Below are 20,235 nucleotides of genomic sequence, written 5' to 3'. Positions count from 1 at the left end.
CCTGCACTAGATCATTTAGATTTTGTGTGTGTGTACTGTATGTGCGTGTGTGTGTATGTGTGTATGTGCGTGTGTGTGTGTGTGTATGTGCGTGTGTGTGTGCGTGTGTGTGTGTGTGTGTGTGTGTGTGTGTGCACACCATTTACTGATAGAAAGAAAGTGATTGGCAGGCAGGCTGTGGGTGTGAAGTGGATGGAGGCTATGTGACACTGTGGTTAACACCTGTACTAGCAAGCAGCAGACCTCATCACCGTTCCCACGCTGTGCTCTGCCAGGCTGAGCCTAAACTCAACCCACTGACCTTTATCAGCGCACGCACACACACACACACACACACACACACACACACACACACACACACACACACACACACACACACACACACACACACACACACACACACACACACTTTCAACAGTAGCAGTATATATGTGTTTTTCGTCCACGTCAGACCCAGTGTGAAAAAAAAAACAAATAAACAACAAAAATGTGAAATATATAAATAAAAATAAATTCCTTTTTTCATAAAAAAAAAAAATGTTCACTCATCCCTCTGCCCCTCCAGCCTGTCCGATCACAGACATCTACACAGCCAGGCCATAAACGTCTTCCGTCTCACCCTGTACTATACACGTCAGTTCTTCTAGTGCCAGACAACTCTTTGATCCAATGACCTGAGTCAAGTCTCTGAGTCTGAACCTCCTTCCATTTTAAAGCAATCACAAGTTTAGCTTGTAGTAGTCAGAAGTCAACAGTTTTAAGTTCAACTTCCACATGTACCCAGAATTTATGAAGGTGGAGGTAAAGTTATATGTCGCCAAAAACAATACCAAAAGCCATTCTCTGAAGATCGATGGCGAACCACAGCAACGGTTGGTAATGTGGGTAGAACCCCGGACCTCACGGGACTCACCAGGTGCTTTTAGTGCTGTGGTTGTGGTCTCCCTAATGATAGTGCTCTAAACGCATAATCTCTGTCTTAAATTATGGCTATGTGTCTAATCTGCCCGTCGTTTATCAATGACTTGTTTGCAGTCAACATTGTCGAGACGGATTGTTTTTTAATTGGTTCATTTCCGTTTTATAGCATTTTAAAAAGCCCTTGTTTTTCAGGAAAATATATAGATTCCGTGATAATCGCCCTTTACTGGAATATTCGGGCATACACAAAAAACGTTGTCATTTTTCGGCCTATTTATGAATCTTTTCAAATAAACGCTAGATTATCGATAGTATATGTGTACTTATGCACGCTAGAGAAGCGATCTGAAAAATATATTCTCTCATTTCCTGATCAGCGAGCACACACTCACAGGACACATTGATATATAGGTCAAAATAGATCCGATTACCCCAAGACTGGTCAAATAAATTGCTTACCTCATATCAGATGTTCTCCAAAAAGATTATTCCAATTCCTGATTGCCATTCCAAATATCGATCGCGTTTATTGATTCAGCGTTGGGTACTGGAAATACATAATCCACGCTGTTCTGAGGGTTGGTGATCAATTTGGGTCTCTTCAGATGTCCTCGCCGGAGAGTAACATGAGGAGGCTGGACCGCCCCCCCCCCCATCAGTCTAAACCAATGGGGTGCAGTTACACAGGGAGAGACGATAGGGGGCGGTATTTTCCCAATTGAGCTCAGAGAGAGTCTGCAACACTAGCGTGAGGCTTGATTGATGAAATATGAATTCAAATCGCTAATAAGAAAATATACGACAAACAAACGCTATATGTCGTTGGTGGCACTCAACTGGCGGCATGAACTAATGACAAATCGCGTCCCTGGCACTCAAAGTGTTAATAAATGGAAGATGATTAACACATTGAGCGCCACGCCACGCCCCCCAATATATAAGACAATCCCAATCCATAGAACCAATCGTAATCAAGGGCACACAACATAAAATTAGTTTATATGCGGACGACGTAATACTGTTACATGTAATACATGCAAAACCCCAACACCACATTGCCTCATCTGCTCAAGTTGATTGAGGACTTTGGAGATTTATCGGGATTTAAGATAAATTGGCCGAAGTCGGCTTTCCTTCCACTTAACGCCCCTGCAAAAAAAAATATAACCCTCCCAGAAGAGATACCTATGGTAAAACACTTTAGATGTTTGGGAGTTGAAATATTCCCTACCATAAGCCAAACGGTGAAGCACAATTACATAAAAATCCAAAACAAAATCAAAGACGACCTTGACAGGTGGTCAAAACTTAAAAACTCAGTACAGGCACGGGTATCAATAATTAAGATGGACGTCCTACCTAGAATCAACTTCTTCAGCTCAATGCTACCGTTACCCCCTCCAGAGGGTTACTGGACAGAATTACACTCCTCCACATACAAATTTATTTGGAATAACAAACCACCACGTATAAAAAGATCCACCGCACAGAGAAACAAAGCAGACGGTGGTATGGCATTTCCAGATTTTTTCCACTATTTTAAGGCGTACACTTTAAGACCACTGACAACATGGTTTGATCCCCAAGCATTAGTATCCTGGAGAAATTTAGAAGAAAATATAGTAGCTCCACATAGACTGAAGGACATAGCATACACCAAATTATCAATTAAGCAATGCGAACGGAAATTTGGCCCCATAATTACTCATGCGATCCGGATATGGCGTGAAACACAAAAAAAATATTCTAACCCACATAAATGGCATAATCATACTCCCTTATTCAATAACAATGCACTCTTGATTGGAAAACGACCTATAAGATTCCCTATATGGGAAAAGCAAGGCATACACTCATTAGGAGATGTTTTCAACAAACAGGGTTTTTGTAGCTATGAAGAAATACGCAAAAAATTTAATCTCACCGATTCCACATATTATTTTTACGCACAGTTATTGTTATGTTTGAAGGCTCACGGTGTTCCATTAAAGATACCAATTGTACACCACAGATACCACAAATTCTTCTATGAAAGAGAGACATCGAGAAGTTTTGTTTCAGATTTTTATCATCAATTACTAACGTCCTCGTATGAAACCCTCCACCTAGACTCAGTCTGGAGGAGGGATATACAGACCTGGAAAAAGATTTTGATTGGCAAGAAGCCTGGGCAAATGTTCGATTTACATCAAGGAACCCGGACCATCAACAAATCAATCTTAACTATATTCACAGGACATACTTGACTCCTATAAGACTGAACAGAATGGGTCTTAAACAAGACTCCAAATGCTCCTTATGTACAAATGGGGACGAGGGGACATTTATGCACATGTACTGGGACTGCCCACCAGTTAAGATATTCTGGAAAGAAGTGACCCAGCAATTATCAAATCTCTTAACTCTGAATATACCTGTACACCCCTTTGTATTACTGCTGAATGATGTTTTTGAGTGTGCAGTACACCCACAGCTAAAGAGATTGGTTTTATCGGGTATCACAGTGGCTAAAAAGCATGGAAAAAAGGTCTGGATTATTACATATCTCGATGTGATTTATCAAGAAATATCTACAGCAAGAATTTTGGGTCTCAATGAATCCAAAATGACAATGTGGTTAGAAGTGGTGGAGAGAATAAAAGCTAGCATATAATGGTAGTGTCTGGTTAGGAGCAAGGGATAATGGATGGATTATCCAATGGGTGGTCCGGGAGGGGGGGGTACGAGCTAGAGCATATGTGTGTAGGGTATTAGATAGCAGGTATTAGGGGTATATCCTGTATAAGACATTTAACTAATTGGTGATTTCATTGGATGTGCACGGTTAATTAATGCTTGTATATCTTATCGTGTGTTGTCATGTGTTGTTTCTTTATATGTTTGTTTAAAAAATTATAAAAAAAAAATACAAAAAAAAAATGTGTAGGAACGGTTTGGGAGAGGGAGGTAGGGAGGGGTTTTAGATTGTGTGTTGTGAAGTTTATACTTCAGAGAGAGAGAGAGTAAAAATTTTACTCTGGCCTCTTATTTAACTGTGTATTCTTCAATGTAATACCTTATCTACTTGAAATGTACTGAAAAGAAATATATAGGCCTATATGTGACACAAAAATGCGTATTTTTTTGTCCGGTAAGAAATATGCTTGGCGGGTAGATTTTTCCCATCTACCCGCCACTGACCGGTGAGTCAAAAAGTTAATTTCGGGCCCTGTTTACACATCTCATGAACCCTTCATCCCATTGACTTCACACTCGGCAGGTGCGTTGCAAAGGGCCCAGGGTAGTGCAATATCCAATATTGTGCTATTTGCCCAGATGGTGGCGCTATAGTGTGTGACTATCCTTAGCATATCTCGAGGACCGCTCATCCGTTCGGCTTCATGCTTGGTGGATGTCTTGTTGAGGACCCAGGGGAGCGCAGTGTCTGATTTAGTGTGTGTTTGTCCCTCGCACATCTCAAGAACCGTTAGAACTGTTCATCCAATCTACTTCACGCTTGGTGGGTGTATTGCTGAGGTGAAGATGCATTCTAAGTGAACGCAAGGAGAACGTTCTCCACAAGAATGCAAGTAACCACTTGGGAGTACTTGGTATTGAGAAACAGCCATTGACTTCAACTGTCCCAAGATCATTGAAATAGCACAATGTACATTCTATTTTAGGGTGGGTTTTCCTACTCAGGGTATCTGCGGGGTATTAACCCTTTGGGTGCCAAAGACGAGAATTCTCGTTTCTGGGCCCCAACCGTTCAGTGCCATAAACGAAGATTCTCGTTTCTGGGTCGTTTTTTATTTCTTCCGATTTGAATACCCTATTCCAGGGGTGGCCAACCCGCGGCTCGCGAGCCGCGTGCGGCTCTTTGCCCGTCAATGTGCGGCTCTTTCATCCATAAAAGAAAAATTATAATAATAATAATAATATTATTATTATTTTTTTTTTATGTCACTCATTCCATAAGGACGTAGAATAAAAAAAAGTTGAGAAACGCTGGTATATGGTGTGGCTCTTTGTGGTACCACAGTCTTTTATGTGGCTCTTAGTCTCTGACTGGTTGGCCACCCCTGCCCTATTCCATCCAGGGAGCCTGGTGTTATCATAGGGAATGAGTCTGAGATCGCAAAAGTCCAATGGAATGCGGCCGGTATTGCACATCCTTTGAAACGTTGAGTATTTGCCTGTGCATCGATTATATAGGTCTGAGCTTTTCCCAGTCGGGCATTAAGAGCGGTTATAAATCAAATCAAATCAAATCAAATTTATTTATAGGGCCCGACAACACACGTTAATGTCCCCATGGGCCGTACAGATCTTCTTTAAACAAGTCAAGAAGAAAACATAACAATAAGTCAAGAACAGAACAACATAAGGTGCAAACATTTTTAGATGGATGCAAATAAATGAAAGAATGCAAGCACTCCCAGACATACCCCACGCGAAGGTAAGGAAAAACTCACTAAAACCTAACAATAGGGAAAAAAGCTCCACAGGCAGTGTGGAGGAGAGAAACCTTAGAAGGGCCATTCAAGGGGGGATCTCCCTTCTTAGATGTTGGTGATAGTAGTGTTGCAGACGGACAGTTGGTAAGCATGCACTCATGTGTGTAGTGGAACACAGATGAGTGCATGCAATAGCAACTGTACATTTTGAAAAATTAAAGATAAGAGCTAATAGCGATAGCAACTGAACATTTTGAAAGATTAAAGATAGAGCTGATAGCAATCTATTTGAGGCACAGGGGCGGCGCAAAGAGGGTCACGTTCTCCCCGTCTTAGTCAAGGGACATTTAACACTCCGGTCGTTGCTCAGGGACAGCCGGAGACAGGGAGATAGGGGCGGCGCAGAGAGGGTCACGAACTCCCCGACATCATCGCGGGACATCCGGCACTCCGGATAACACATGGACTTACACTCCCGATTCATGTTCTTTGGTGGATTATGTTGGCAACACGATCGACATCAATACTTGGAATGGCGATCAGATAATTGGAATATTCTTTTCGGGGTACATCCTAGTCAAGGTAAGGGCTATATGGTATCAATCTTGCGTTGATCCAATAATGTTTTCATTGTGATCCGAGCGTATGTGTGTAACGCTACTCCATAACGTATTCTGTTGGTGATGATCAAAGCATCGAACCCCCCCCCCCCCCCCCTTTCATGCATTCATGATGGAACATAATACCTATATTGTAGATTTGAATCCAGAACAATACTGGGTTCAGGCAAGAAGCGCTAGAATCTACAATGTATTTGTCGTGTAGGGCTATAACTATGAATGACGCTAGACCGCTCTAAAACCATACTTATATTCACCACTGTATAACACAGGAACGTATGGATGGAATTTCTTTTTCTTTTTTGCATCTTGACCGGAAGAAACCCAGTTTCAAATGACTATAGTATTGTATCCATAGCTATAATATAGAATATAGTTATAGCTCTACAAACAAGGTGACGGCCTACATTGGTTTAATGGGTGGCATGAGCATAGCCGCCTTCCAGAAGAGCCGTGGCACCCAATGTGTTAAAAAGTCTTAACACATTAACTGCCACGCTTCTATCCATCAATGTATGATCACTGCCACCAGTCTAAGCCTATGGAGATGTTTACCTTCTTTGCAGGGCTATAACTTTTTAAATTGTATTGCTAAATTGACATTACTATGGCCCATTCAACATCGATTATCTATCGTTCAGGAAGTAGGAACATTATACTTTTTCATTCATAGATTCATACGAAAATACCGTCTAGAATATAAATGTTTTTATCGTTTTCTGCAGTAATTCCTAGAACGTGAGTTATAGGCATAAACGCATAGATTATCAACTGCCGTTTGTTGCCGATACACGTTATATTAAAAATGTCAATTGTACATGATCCTAAACGTTATGACTGATCATGTGCGGATGAACGGGGGGGGGGGGGGGTCGTTTATAATTCCGTGATCGTCAGTAAATGCTTTATGTAGTATGGGTGATATATTGATCAGAGCAGTTTGCATTATTAATAATAAACACTGACGTCAGACGTGAATGTGACGTCAGCGTCCTCTTACCGTTCGCCAATGAGACTGGAGGAAAAAGATCCCACTTATTTGACGGTGATCTACTACTCGATCCATTTCCGGTTTGTATAATAATAATAAACGCCAAAATCATATCGATTATTGAGTTATGGCAGCGATCCATATACACGACGTGTGTCTAGAGTCCCGCAACAATATGTGAGTGCCGGACGCATTTGCCCGGTGCACCGAGATCACCAGAGATCCATTTCCGGTTGTAACTCGCCGATCATCCACCAGGCGGCAGTATTGAAGCATTGCAGAGTTGTGCAGGCTCCCACTGCATCAGACCAGGCTCCGTGAGGGCATTCTGAATACCATGGCGAAAAAATGAAATATGATCTCAATAACGTTGTACACCGTGGAATGGCAGAATTAGCATGACCTTGAAACACGTTGTACAACGTTTTTGGCGCAGGATGTGTTAAGGCCAATTTAAGGCCTTAAAACGTATTACTTTTTTTTTTGTGGGGGCTGTCGGGAGATGAAATAATATTAAATATATTAAATGTTTTTGTATTCAAGTCGTCTTTGCAGGGCTACCGGGAGCTTGGTGCGTCTGGCGAGAGCTTGTATGGAATGTGCGAGAATTTGTGCAGCCGGCAGTTCAGTGTTGCTATGTTTCTTTTTAGTTTATTTGCTAGTATGGTCATGAAATTGGTATAAAATGTTGCTCTACATGGTATTAAAAAGGTCTTAACCTCTTAAGCATCGGGCAAAAATGGGGCTACATTTTTCTTTTCTTTTTGACGATTGCACACCCAAAGTAATTTGTGATTTATTATACTTACAGCACATACATAGCACTTTTAGTACTAATGAAATAGAGTAACAGAGGTTTGAACACACTGAAGTGAAAGTTGTGTACTTTTTGTACATTTCTTTTTACTGGTTGCCAGATGCCTGTTTTTAAGTTCCAGCTGAGAGGTAGGAGCTGGAAAACATAATGGTTCCATAGCCTGAAGTCTTATCTAGTACAGGTCCAATGTTTATAAAAATCCCACATAAAATTAATGTGGGTGACTGGTCAGTTCAGGACCGTGCACAACCGGACGTGGTCACTCGTCCGAACGGCTTGTCAAACGACTCTTGTCAGATATTTCGTCTTGTAACTCAAGATTGGAGGCATGCAATAGGTTGAGTGGGGTGACGATCGAAAGGCGGCAAATTCCTTTCCATCAATGTATTGGTTGATCGGCGAAAATGCAGCCCGGAGCCGACAGACGAGGGCAAAGTGCAGCAACGTGCTTAGGAGGTTAAAAGGTCTTAAATGTAACTTGTTGAAACCTGCAGATAGCCTACTACTGTAAAGTACCAACCCCCCCCCCCCCCCCCGGCCACACACACCGTTAACTCTGCTGCCCCTTGTCTTTTGTGATCTTGCTGTTTGTGTGATGAGTGCACTTCACTACCTCCTCCCCACAGGTAAGAGCACGCCAGTGAACATGCCAGTGAACATGCCAGTGAACATGCCCGGCACCAGCGACCCGTCCAAACCGTGCGACCCCTTCCGGCCGTTTGGGAGTGAAGCTGTGGCCGACCCCTTCCAGAGTAAAAAGGGCCTGGGGGACCCCTTCAGCGGCAAAGACCCCTTCGCACCCACCTCCACATCAAGTAAAACCCTTAAAGACTCTCCCTTGGGTGTTGCAGATCTCAGATCTGTAAGTTGGGATCAGTGATACTGTTCTCTCTCTCTCTCTCTCTCTCTCTCTCTCTCTCTCTCTCTCTCTCTCTCTCTCTCTCTCTCTCTCTCTCTCTCTCCATCCGTATGGCCAGACTGGGCCATGGGATTGGTTCTAGTTGAAACACTACACATAGAGTACTGCACGCAGGTTACCCATGGTCTACCCGCTTGCTTCAAACTAGGGTCCCTTCTAGTGGGAAGTAATGAGGAGACTTTTGATTAAAGGGGCACTTCACCCCAAATATAAACAATGCAAATATTATTTTGCAGACAATCTCAAATATATTCGAAATATATTCGGTTTGCAAGATATTTAGAATTAATAAGTTTGAATTTGTCCTCATATAATGCCATCCAAGGACTCTGAATCATGGTGTTAATTACAGCTCAATGAAATTATGTAGATGGGGAAGAATAGCATAGCCTAAAAACTCATGGAGGGGGATAAGGCGTATTATAAAATACAGTTTTCAAGTGATTATGTTATGTTGCATACTTTGTACAGGGAGCAGGTTTTTTCAGGAATTCAAACCAAAGCACACCATTACAACTAATAATTTTGAGACTAGGTGCACTATTGGAAGGAGATGACAATGGTTGCTTTATATCCCACAGTCCTTTGCATTCATGAGGAAGTTCCTCTACATGGGACCAGAATCGCAGCTGGAATGAATGGGAGTCAATGAGCCTGACGCAGAAAATGTAACATCAAAATGTAAAATCTCAATATCCCTACAGGATATTAGAATCGATTAGATTTTATTAGATTCAATTAGATTCGATTAGATATCAGCCGGCAAACAAGTAATGGAAATAGTTTGCTCACAACGATTAATTTCGATTACGATTATTCAGGCAACGATTCAATGCATCATGAAATCTCATCATTTGACCACGATTCGATACATTTTCTATTAGTTAATTCCCCAGACATTTTTGAATATACAAATTAGGGCTGACCCCTATTAGTCGAATAGTCGACTAATCGGTCGAAAGGAGCCGTAGTCAACTGCCAACCTCTTAGTCGAATACAATTTTTTTTTAAATTATTAAAAAAAAAATATATATATTTTTTTATCATTCTTTCCAAAAGAAAAGAGGCCTAGAAGTGTGGCTAACGCTAATGGCACGCATACCAGAGGCTAACTGCCTACGAAAACAGGCACAGAGGCACTGAAAGAGGATTTCACCCATCTAATGAACACACTAGACTAGACAAATATCAAGATGTATCCATCAGTGGACCAATTGCATGCTTTTGCAGAGGACAAGAAGCCTTCAGTCGACTACTTCAGACATTAAGCACCCCCCACAGCCCTAATGGAATGATAAAAAAAAATAAAAATTATACTTTATTATTATTTTTTTTTTAGTCGACTAATAGTCGACTAACGGCAAATTTTCGCCAATCATAGTCGACTATCCAAATCCTTAGTCGGGGACAGCCCTAATACATATGTGGATGGGGGAACTGATTCACTCAGCATGAATTGTTGTGGTTTGTAACCGACCCCAATCGCACAACACAAGACAGGTATGAGAGTAAGCCAAGAACAGGGCATTTATTGAATACAAACAAAAAGCGGCACTGTCCCTTTAAGGGAGAACACAAAATACTGGAAACAAGAATTAGGGAAAATTGGCACTGTGCCTTTAAGAGGCGAGCAGGCTAAGGGGCTAAGGCTAAAGGACAGGGCAGGAACAGGGGCACTGGAGAGGGGAACAGGGACAGAGGCCCGGGGAGGCGGGCTGGAGACAGGGACAGAGAAAACAGGGTTAAGGCCTTGGACAGGGCGAGGGCCAGAGCTGCTTACAGGGATGGAGTAGGAGCGCGCAGGCTAGAAGAGCGCGCCGGCTCGGGGTCTGGAGTGGAGCGCGTCGGCTCGGAGAGACGCATCCTCCCGTAGAGGATTAGGAAGCGATGCGCGTCGGCTTGAAGAGCGCGCCGGCTCGGGGTCTGGAGTGGAGCGCGTCGGCTTGAAGAGCGCGCCGGCTCGGAGAGCGCGCCGGCTCGGAGAGACGCATCCTCCCGTAGAGAATTAGGAAGCGATGCGCGTCTGGAGTAGTAGCGCGCCGGCTAGACGTCTGGAGTAGGGCGCGTCGGCTTGAAGAGCGCGCCGGCTCGGAGAACGCGCCGGCTCGGAGAACGCGCCGGCTCGGAGAGACGCATCCTCCCGTAGAGAATTAGGAAGCGATGCGCGTCTGGAGTAGGAACGCGTCTGGAGTAGGAGCGCGTCTGGAGTAGTAGCGCGCCGGCTAGAAGAGCGCGCCGGCTCGGGGGTCTGGAGTGGAGCGCGTCTGGAGTAGTAGCGCGTCTGGAGTAGTAGCGCGTCTGGAGTAGTAGCGCGTCTGGAGTAGTAGCGCGCCGGCTAGAAGAGCGCGCCGGCTCGGGGGTCTGGAGTGGAGCGCATCTGGAGAAGAGCGCGCCGGCTCGGAGAGCGCGCCGGCTCGGAGAGACGCATCCTCCCGTAGAGGATTAGGAAGCGATGCGCGTCTGGAGTAGTAGCGCGCCGGCTAGACGTCTGGAGTGGGGCGCGTCGGCTTGAAGAGCGCGCATCCCCCCGTAGGATAGGGAGCGATGTGCGTCTGGAGTAGTAGCGCGCCAGCTAGACGTCTGGAGTGGGGCGCGTCGGCTTGAAGAGCGCGCATCCCCCCGTAGGATAGGGAGCGATGTGCGTCTGGAGTAGTAGCGCGCCAGCTAGACGTCTGGAGTGGGGCGCGTCGGCTTGAAGAGCGCGCATCCCCCCGTAGGATAGGGAGCGATGTGCGTCTGGAGTAGTAGCGTGCCAGCTAGACGTCTGGAGTGGGGCGTGTCGGCTTGAAGAGCGCGCATCCCCCCGTAGGATAGGGAGCGATGTGCGTCTGGAGTAGTAGCGCGCCAGCTAGACGTCTGGAGTGGGACAATTAGAGAGCGCACCGGCTGTGTCCCACTCCAGGCAAACGGCGACAGGTGGCGATGGCTGGCACCTCGTCTCACGCCGGAGACGAACCAGCATACAGATACAGATAAGATAAGGATACGGAATAGAGAGAATAAAGAACGACCCGACAAGGACTGAAGGGGAAGTCCAGCTATTTAAAGCCCTCTGGGGCGCTAATTAGAACACACATCAGGTGCGTGATGGTAATTGATACTTGACTTAGAAGTGTGTGTTCGGCACGAACCAATCAACACAGAATCCTCACAGTACCTTAAAGGAACGGAGCGAGGCAGGGAATGCAATAAATCAACAAAGTACCTTAAAGGTACGGAGCGAGTGGGTGGGGAGACAGGGAATTAAAGGTCCAGGGAAAGGCGAACCTCACATGAATGGACTATAGATCAATAAAAACAATACACAAAAAACAAAAAAAACATATATATATATTATTTTTTCTATTAATTTCGATTATAATCGATTCTAACATTTTCAAATTGATGCAGTTGAATCAATACATTAGAATCGATGCATTTTGATTAGGGATGCTTGATATTGGCTTTTTTACCGATACCGATATTCCGATATTGTCCAACGCTTAATTTCCGATACCGATATCAACCGATATCAACCGATACCGATATATGCAGGGTTTCCCCCCCAAAAAAACGGAATAATTTCAGGTAACTAATAATTTCACTGGATGCAATATTGTTATTGTTTTTTTGTTTTTTTTTACCGATACCGATATTTTCCGATATCACATTTTACTGCCGATATCGGCCGATAATATCGGTCGGCCGATAATATCGGCCATCCCTAATTTTGATTAATCGATGCATCGTTACACCCCTAGTAACAAGCCATCATTTCACTATTTACTAAAGTTAGGATCTACAAAAGAAAAAAGCTTAGACCAGGGGTTCTCAAAGTGTTGATGACTGAGGGCCAATTTATGGAGTCAACATTTGATTGAGGGCTTCCCAAGAAAAAACACAACACATCTTGCGAGATGCCTAGTTGCCATGCAATTGTTAGCCAAGCAACCCTTCCAACAAGCGGTTGTTCCTAACTTGACAGCTTAGCCCAGGGGGCGCAGTTTTATCTTCTTAAAAGCAAAGTACTGTGTGATGTTGTAGGTTGATTTAAAACTGTATTGGAACCAGACCAAATATAACACATGCACTTGCACCTTAACAGCGCATTGCGAGCCATGTTTCCGAAGCCATTGACCTGCGGGCCACAGACTAAAGCTGTGACGTAATTAAGCAATAGGTAGGCCATGGTATATGGTTATTATATCACAGCTAAGGGGCGTAGTTCGGACTGACACAAAGTGGAGGGCTGACAGCCCCTTAGCTGTGATATGATAACCATATGCCCAGGCTAGGATTCGGTATTGAACTCTGTACTTTTAAGGGTACCGACCGAATTACGACGGTACTACCGAGTACCGATTCACGTTAGATCAATCGGTGCCACATTTCAGTACCTAAGACCCGCCCAGTTAGAAAATAATCCAATTGTCATTTCATAATAGACACAGACCAGCGCGGACCTTCAATTTTAGAAGCTATGACATCTATATCTTCAGCCCTGCGTTCCACAGCCCTGTAACAACTCCTCTCTAGAAGCTATGACATCTAGATCTTCAGCCCTGCGTTCGACAGCCCTGTGACAACTCCTCTCTAGAAGCTATGACATCTATATCTTCAGCCCTGCGTTCGACAGCCCTGTGACAACTCCTCTCTAGAAGCTATGACATCTAGATCTTCAGTCCTGCGTTCGACAGCCCTGTGACAACTCCTCTCTAGAAGCTATGACATCTAGATCTTCAGTCCTGCGTTCGACAGCCCTGTGACAACTCCTCTCTAGAAGCTATGACATCTAGATCTTCAGTCCTGCGTTCGACAGCCCTGTGACAACTCCTCTCTAGAAGCTATGACATCTAGATCTTCAGTCCTGCGTTCGACAGCCCTGTGACAACTCCTCTCTAGAAGCTATGACATCTAGATCTTCAGTCCTGCGTTCGACAGCCCTGTGATAACTCCTCTCGCTAGTCGCACTGTTTCTATGTGCAGTGAAAACTCTGCGAGCAACGGGTCCAATGCGTCTAACATGTTTTGCATCCTCGCCATTCCTGTATGCTCACGTTGCGGTAAAAACCTTAGCTAACCTTAGCTGCTAACGCTAACTAAGTTAAGCTAAACTAAACTGGTTTCGTTTTTCGTGGAGATCCAATAGTGAGGAAAGGGAGGGGCTATAAGCCAACACACCATTCTTAACACATTGTGCGCCAAGAACGGCTTAATCGTTATTGCCCGCCATGCGTTGAACGCCAACAACGGCGTATCACGTGTTTGGGATCAATATTTAATTTCTTCGCCATGGCATTCATAATTCATCCAGCCTCCTTCCGGATCGCATCCAGACCCTGTTCTGATATTGCAACGCCTCAATACCGCCGCCTGGTGGATGGTCGGGTGAGTTACACTCACGCCAAACCGGAAGTGGCGATCGGTCCATCGAGGAAATTCCTCCGCCAGAGATATATTGTGGCGTGGATCAATATACACACTCGAGTGCATTTGGATCGCTTTCGAAACGCAATAATCAATATGATTTCGGCGTTTATTGCGTAATACAAACCGGAAATGGATCTAGCAGATCGACGTAAAATAATTGGGATATTTTTCCTCCAGTCTCATCGCCGAACGGTAAGAGGCAACTAATGTTACTTTCAGCTTGATTGTCCATTTCTTTGTTTGCAATCAGTCTGATCAATATATCAACCCATACTAAATAAAGCCGTTACTGACGATCAAGGAATTATAAATGACCCCCCCCCCCCTTTCCTCCTTCACGCATGATGAAGCATAATGTATACCGATCATATACATTTGAATTTTTTTATATAGCGTGTATAGGAAAGAAACGCCAATCGATAATCTAGCATATGCTTCAGGGCCTATAACTAGCGTTTTAGGAATTACAGCAGAAAAGCTTAAAAACATACTTATATTCTCGATGGTATTAACACAACAATGTATGAATGAAAAAATATAACGTTCCCACATCCGGCACGATAGATACCCGATGTTGAATGGGCCATAGTAATGCAGATATAGCTATAATATTTAAAAAGTTATAGCCCTGCAAAGAAGGTAAACATCTCCATAGGCTTACAGCGGTGGCAGAGAGGGCATAATGATGGGCACAATGCATGGCGCCCAATGTGTTAAACTTAAAAAATTATTTGTGGTGTCCTATAATAATAATAATTTGATAAAAAAAAAGTTATCGAATTAATTAGAGACTTTATATTTAATTAATCTAAACGAATTGCATTTTAATCGCATATCAATATTTAATGCGAAAAGCAAAATTGTTCAATTCAAATAGATTTTTTTATACGAGTGAATCAATGAACAGCAATATCCTGTATTAGCTACTACACAGACCAACAGAACAATGCAATTTTTAACAAAGTGCAGCGTATTTAGGAATAATATATATAGCGCAAAGGACCTTTTGTAAACTCAAGCACTTTCGAGGTAAAAGTAAAACGCAGTACTGTAAAGTACATTCCAGAACAGTTGACCACTGGGAAAAAGAAATCTTGATTGATCTCAATTTCTCTTATTTTTTCAGTATTCTGTATGAACAAACCAGACTAAGAAAAAAAGTTATTTGCGATTTATTATACTTTATACTTATAGCACATGCATGAGTCTGGTCTCCTTTGAAAGGTAACATTCTTACACAATAAAGACAAATCACTTTGAGTGCTAATGAAATAGAGTAACAGAGATTTGAACACACTGAAGTAAACGTTTTGTGTACTCACTCACATGTCTGTTTAGTGGTTGCCAGATGCCTGTTTTTAAGTTCCAGCTGAGAGGTAGGAGCTGGAAAACAACGGTTCCATAGCCTGAAGTCTTATGTAGTACAGGTCCAAAGTTTATAAAAATCCCACGGAAAATGAGTATTTCACAAAGGCTTTTGTAACGTGTGTGCCGCAGAAATTCAGCGTGAAAATACAAAATGGCCATCCACTTCCATTCATTCAGAGCGGCTTGTCAAATGACGCTCGCAAGTGCTGCGACGTGCGCACGAGTGTGTGACTACCCCTTTAATATCAGTGCTAGTTGTTCTGAAGACTGGTTGTCGTATGGCTTCTCTCTTCTACCCAGCACCCAGCCTCTTGGCTCCATCCCAAAGCCAGAGGAAGCAGCCCACTCAGCACTATCGCTTTTGGTCCGTACAGACGAGGAAAACAAACAGACCCAGTGACATTTCTTTTTGAACACACTCAAACATGGCAGGCGTCTCATTGCAGAGGCTCGTCATCCAGAGTGAACTGCAATAATAGAAACGTTAGGATGAGCAGAAATTCAAATAATGGGCCTCTGTCTGTCATTCTGTGTGAAAGGTTGATAAAAGTACTGTGCCACGACTGATTTAAAACGCGTACCAACCATTTCAGAAGACTAATTACAAGTGATATATAAATCAGTTTATTGACATTCTCTACAAACTTTATATAAAATGAAACATAAATCAAAACAACCATCTCACCACCCCCACTAACCCAGCTCAACCACCCTAACTATCACATTTTAAGCAGACATGAGGTTGATAGTGTATTTGATAAATTATGCCCATTGAGTGCAAGAGACAAAATGACAATACCAGTAAAAAATAATAATAGCCAAGTAATAAAGAAGTGATTGAGCCTAAAATATTGACTGACTGACTGACTGACTTCTCTGAATGACAGACAGCAGGCAGACACATCTAGAGGAGGTCAGGTTCTATGCCAGATGGTTCTGATGTAGATGTATCACTGCTCAACTCTCAGCTCTGAGTCTGGATACCCCGCATGGCCTTGTCTGTGTGTTTGCTACTAACCTATAGTTATAGTTTGGCCCAGAAGGCTGAGCCCAGGTCAGTTCACTTTCAACTTTCAATTCATTTGGAAGGCATCTTGAATAGACCCTGTGATTTCACAGTATTGCTAATGATAGCACATGCATTCCTTATTACTTGTTAATAATAGGCCTGGATTATGTACAACAAGATTATTTTTTCGGTATTTGCATTGTGAGGAAAATCCATTTCCTGAATGAGTTTGATTTGAAAGCGGACTGACCCTAGCCCAGGCATGATTCTGATCCAAGCTGCTACTCATCTGAAAGAGAGAGGTCCCATTTTTGGACTAGCCCTATTTCTTACTTACCAATGATGAGTCCATTCTCAGCACAATCCATGCTGTTCCTCACACTAGCTCCAATACAAAGTCAATGGGGTCAAGCTCCTTCCTGACTGAAACTCACTGACATCTACTCCAGTTCAAGTAGATTTCTGTGAGCCTCAGTCAGCTTGTACAGACAGGAGCTTGACCCCATTGACTTTGCTTTGGTTTGTGGCTAAACTATGTGAATCTAGTATTAGAAACTTGCCGATAGTCAACTGGTAGTCGACTACCCCCCTGAATGAAAAAAGAAAATATATATATATATATTTAAAAAAAAAAAAAACATTCCATTTGGGCTGTGGGGGGTGCTTAATGTCTGAAGGAGTCGACTGAAGGCTCCTTGTCCTCTGCAAAAGCATGCAATTTGTCTAGACTAGTGTGTTCATTAGATGGGTGAAATCCTCTTACAGTGCCATCAGTGTTTTCTTAGGCAGTTAGCCTCGCTGGTATGCGCGCCATTAGCGTTAGCCACGCTTCTAGGCCTCTTTGCTTTTGGAAAGAATGATGTAAAAAAAATTATAATATTTTTTACAAAGAGGTTGGGTCAGCCCTAGTGTGTATTAGCCGTTGTGTTGTGTCATTATTGTAGATTGACTATCTCACTGTGTTTGCGTGTGTCCTCCAAGCATGCCTTTAGTGAACTCCAAACTTGGACAAGATTCTTCTTCATCTGGTCCTCACAGCAAAAGAAACTCTGTTAAAAGTACAACAGCTGAACAGATAGCTGACCAAGCTGGCTTCATCAGTGACATGTATAGCAATGCCAAAATAAATTCACTAACCGTATCCAGCTGTTATAGATTATATTGTATTATAATAGTGTATTCAACATTACAAGTTCTGGTAACAAGCCCATAGCCTGTACAACTATTTCATTTTCCAACAAACAAAGACGTTTCAAGATAAACTTGATTGTAGATTAGCTACAACCACATTTCTTATTCTGGCTACAACCACATTTTTCATTCTGGCTACAACCACATTTTTCATTCTGGCTACAACCACATTTTTCATTCTGGCTACAACCAAACTTTACATTCTGGCTACAACCAAACATTTTTGCTAAACATTTTATGGTTCTACATGAAAATGTCACTGGTTCAAACAACTCAATTCCAGAGGAGTTGGAATTAGCAACGTTGTCGGTTTTTTTTCTATGCAAAAGCCACCACTATAAGCCTATTCCATCAGAACCAACTAGTGAAGGTATCACATTAGTAGGGCCTAACTAGTGAAGGTATCACATTAGTATGGCCTAACTAGTGAAGGTATCACATTAGTAGGGCCTAACTGGGAGGAATTAACTTAAAAGGTGCTGCTTTGACCCAGCTGTGAGTCTTGATCATGTAGGAACTCCATCACTCCCTTCTGCTAACATTGACCGTTTCTTCTATTGTCACTTTAACAATCTTCTCTTTGCCTGTTTACCATGTTAGCCATGCATTACCATCATGTTAAAAGCATGTTTAGCTGCTCATTGTCCCCAGTGCTCACAGTGTTGCTTGCCAGTAGTTTAAAGGATATACCACCTCCATTTCAAAAGGATCAATCTCCACAAAGACTGGTGGGGTGAAAACACGAGCTGCTGCTAAAATACAGAATAAAATTACCCCTTTCTCTCCGAAGTCTCCTTTCAAATCCTCCAGTTGACGAACGCTCGGTGCTGCCACCACTGGTCGCCAATAAGATCAGCATCTTGAGGTTATCAGTGAGGTAATGTGTTTTATTGGCGACCAGTGGTGGAAGCACTGAGTATTTGTCTAGCTTTCCCAGAAAACCACAGAAAAAGCCTCAGCTTGCAATAATTTGTTAGGACAAGTTTTGACTTAACCCTCAGAATCCATGGCAGTTTGTTATAGAGCTTTGTATGTGATGCATACAGAGCTACACCTCGACTAGAGACTGTGAACTGTTTTGTGGTGGTTGTTTTGGTGGTGGTGGTGGTGTATCCTAACCAAGTAGCAGTGTATTGTGGTGTGTAAACTAGTGTAGATCACCACGCTGATATTCATGAAGCCTGATTTATAATCCTTCTTCCTTGTTTTGTAATCTGCCCTCTTTTCTCCCAGGACCTGACAAAGTCAAGGTAAGTTTGAACACAGCGCATTGAAATTCAGACAAATCCTTTTTGGAATATATTCCTTATTGTGGTCACCTATATTGAATATTCTTTATTGTAGTCACTTGTATTGAATATGTTTTATTGTAGTCACCTATATTGAATATTCTTTATTGTAGTCACTTGTATTGAATATGTTTTATTGTGGTCACCTACCGTATATTGAATAGTCTTTATGTGGTCACCTATATTGAATATTCTTCATTGTGGTCACTTATATTGAATATGTTTTATTGTAGTCACTTATATTGAATATGTTTTATTGTGGTCACCTATATTGAATATGTTTTATTGTAGTCACTTATATTGAATATGTTTTATTGTGGTCACCTATATTGAATATGTTTTATTGTGGTCACCTACCGTATATTGAATAGTCTTTATGTGGTCACCTATATTGAATATTCTTCATTGTGGTCACTTATATTGAATATGTTTTATTGTGGTCACCTATATTGAATATTCTTCATTGTGGTCACTTACTGTATATTGAATATTCTTTATTGTGGTCACCTATATTATATAGCACAAGTACAGTGTGGCTTCCAACCAGAGTGCAAATGTAACAGTAAAGTGCAAAAGTAATATACAATGTACAGTTGATTAACAGAATGTATTTACAGAGTTGTAATATTAATATGTACTATTATGTAATATAATATGAATGTATCTAGCATAGCGTTATGCATATTACAGCCAGGGACCAGCAAGGTTTTTCAGGGTTTATTAAATACATCCCTCTCCCTCTTTTCCTCCTTCCTCCCCCTCTCTCTCTTCTTCATAACTTGGCTCCTCCTCTCTCCTCCTCTCTCCTCGTCCAGTTGGGGAACGAGGCCCAGCAGTTGGAGTGGGCTAAGCGTGAGAGTGAGCGTGCAGAGCGCGAGAGGCTGAAGAGGCTGAGGCAGCAGGAGCAGGAGGACTTGGAGCTGGCCATCGCCCTCAGCAAGGCAGAGATGTCCAACGCATGACATGGACCCGCCCAACACACACACACACACACATACACACACATGCACACACACACCACAGCCGGGGCCAAGCACGCCACCAGAGTGCCTGTGACATCTGACGACACGTAAAAGACTTGTGGAGACACGCGCGTGTCACGGCCGGAGACACCCGTCATTCGATAGTTTCGTCAAACGGAACGACTCGTCTTTTGTTATTGTTTTAAACGTTCTCGCTAGATCGATCGTAGCCTGTCATCCTAGCTTGTGGGTCGTTCGAAGATTAGAAAAGGCTGGTGTTTTGATTAAATTAGATTAGATTAG

At 42.8% G+C, this 20,235-nt stretch overlaps 1 protein-coding gene across 1 annotated transcript in view; it reads left to right on the top strand.

Annotated features, from left to right (window-relative positions):
* Nucleotides 1–19,932, top strand: part of eps15l1a (epidermal growth factor receptor pathway substrate 15-like 1a) — a gene marked incomplete at both ends in the record, with an annotated part of 148,269 nt that extends 128,337 nt beyond the window's left edge. Inside the window, 2 exons of the mRNA XM_084309500.1 lie at nucleotides 8,412–8,647; nucleotides 19,786–19,932. Of these exons, the coding sequence (XP_084165626.1) occupies nucleotides 8,412–8,647; nucleotides 19,786–19,932 (383 nt within the window). The remainder of the gene's footprint in view (nucleotides 1–8,411; nucleotides 8,648–19,785) is intronic.
* Between the last annotated feature and the right edge of the window lie 303 nt (nucleotides 19,933–20,235).

This window comes from Notolepis coatsorum (assembly GCF_963971535.1).
Source record: "Notolepis coatsorum genome assembly, chromosome: 3".
In the NCBI taxonomy this organism is placed as follows: Eukaryota; Metazoa; Chordata; class Actinopteri; order Aulopiformes; family Paralepididae; genus Notolepis; species Notolepis coatsorum.
The sequence above is the reverse complement of the archived record's forward strand: the minus strand, read 5'-3'. Positions and strand labels throughout refer to the sequence as shown.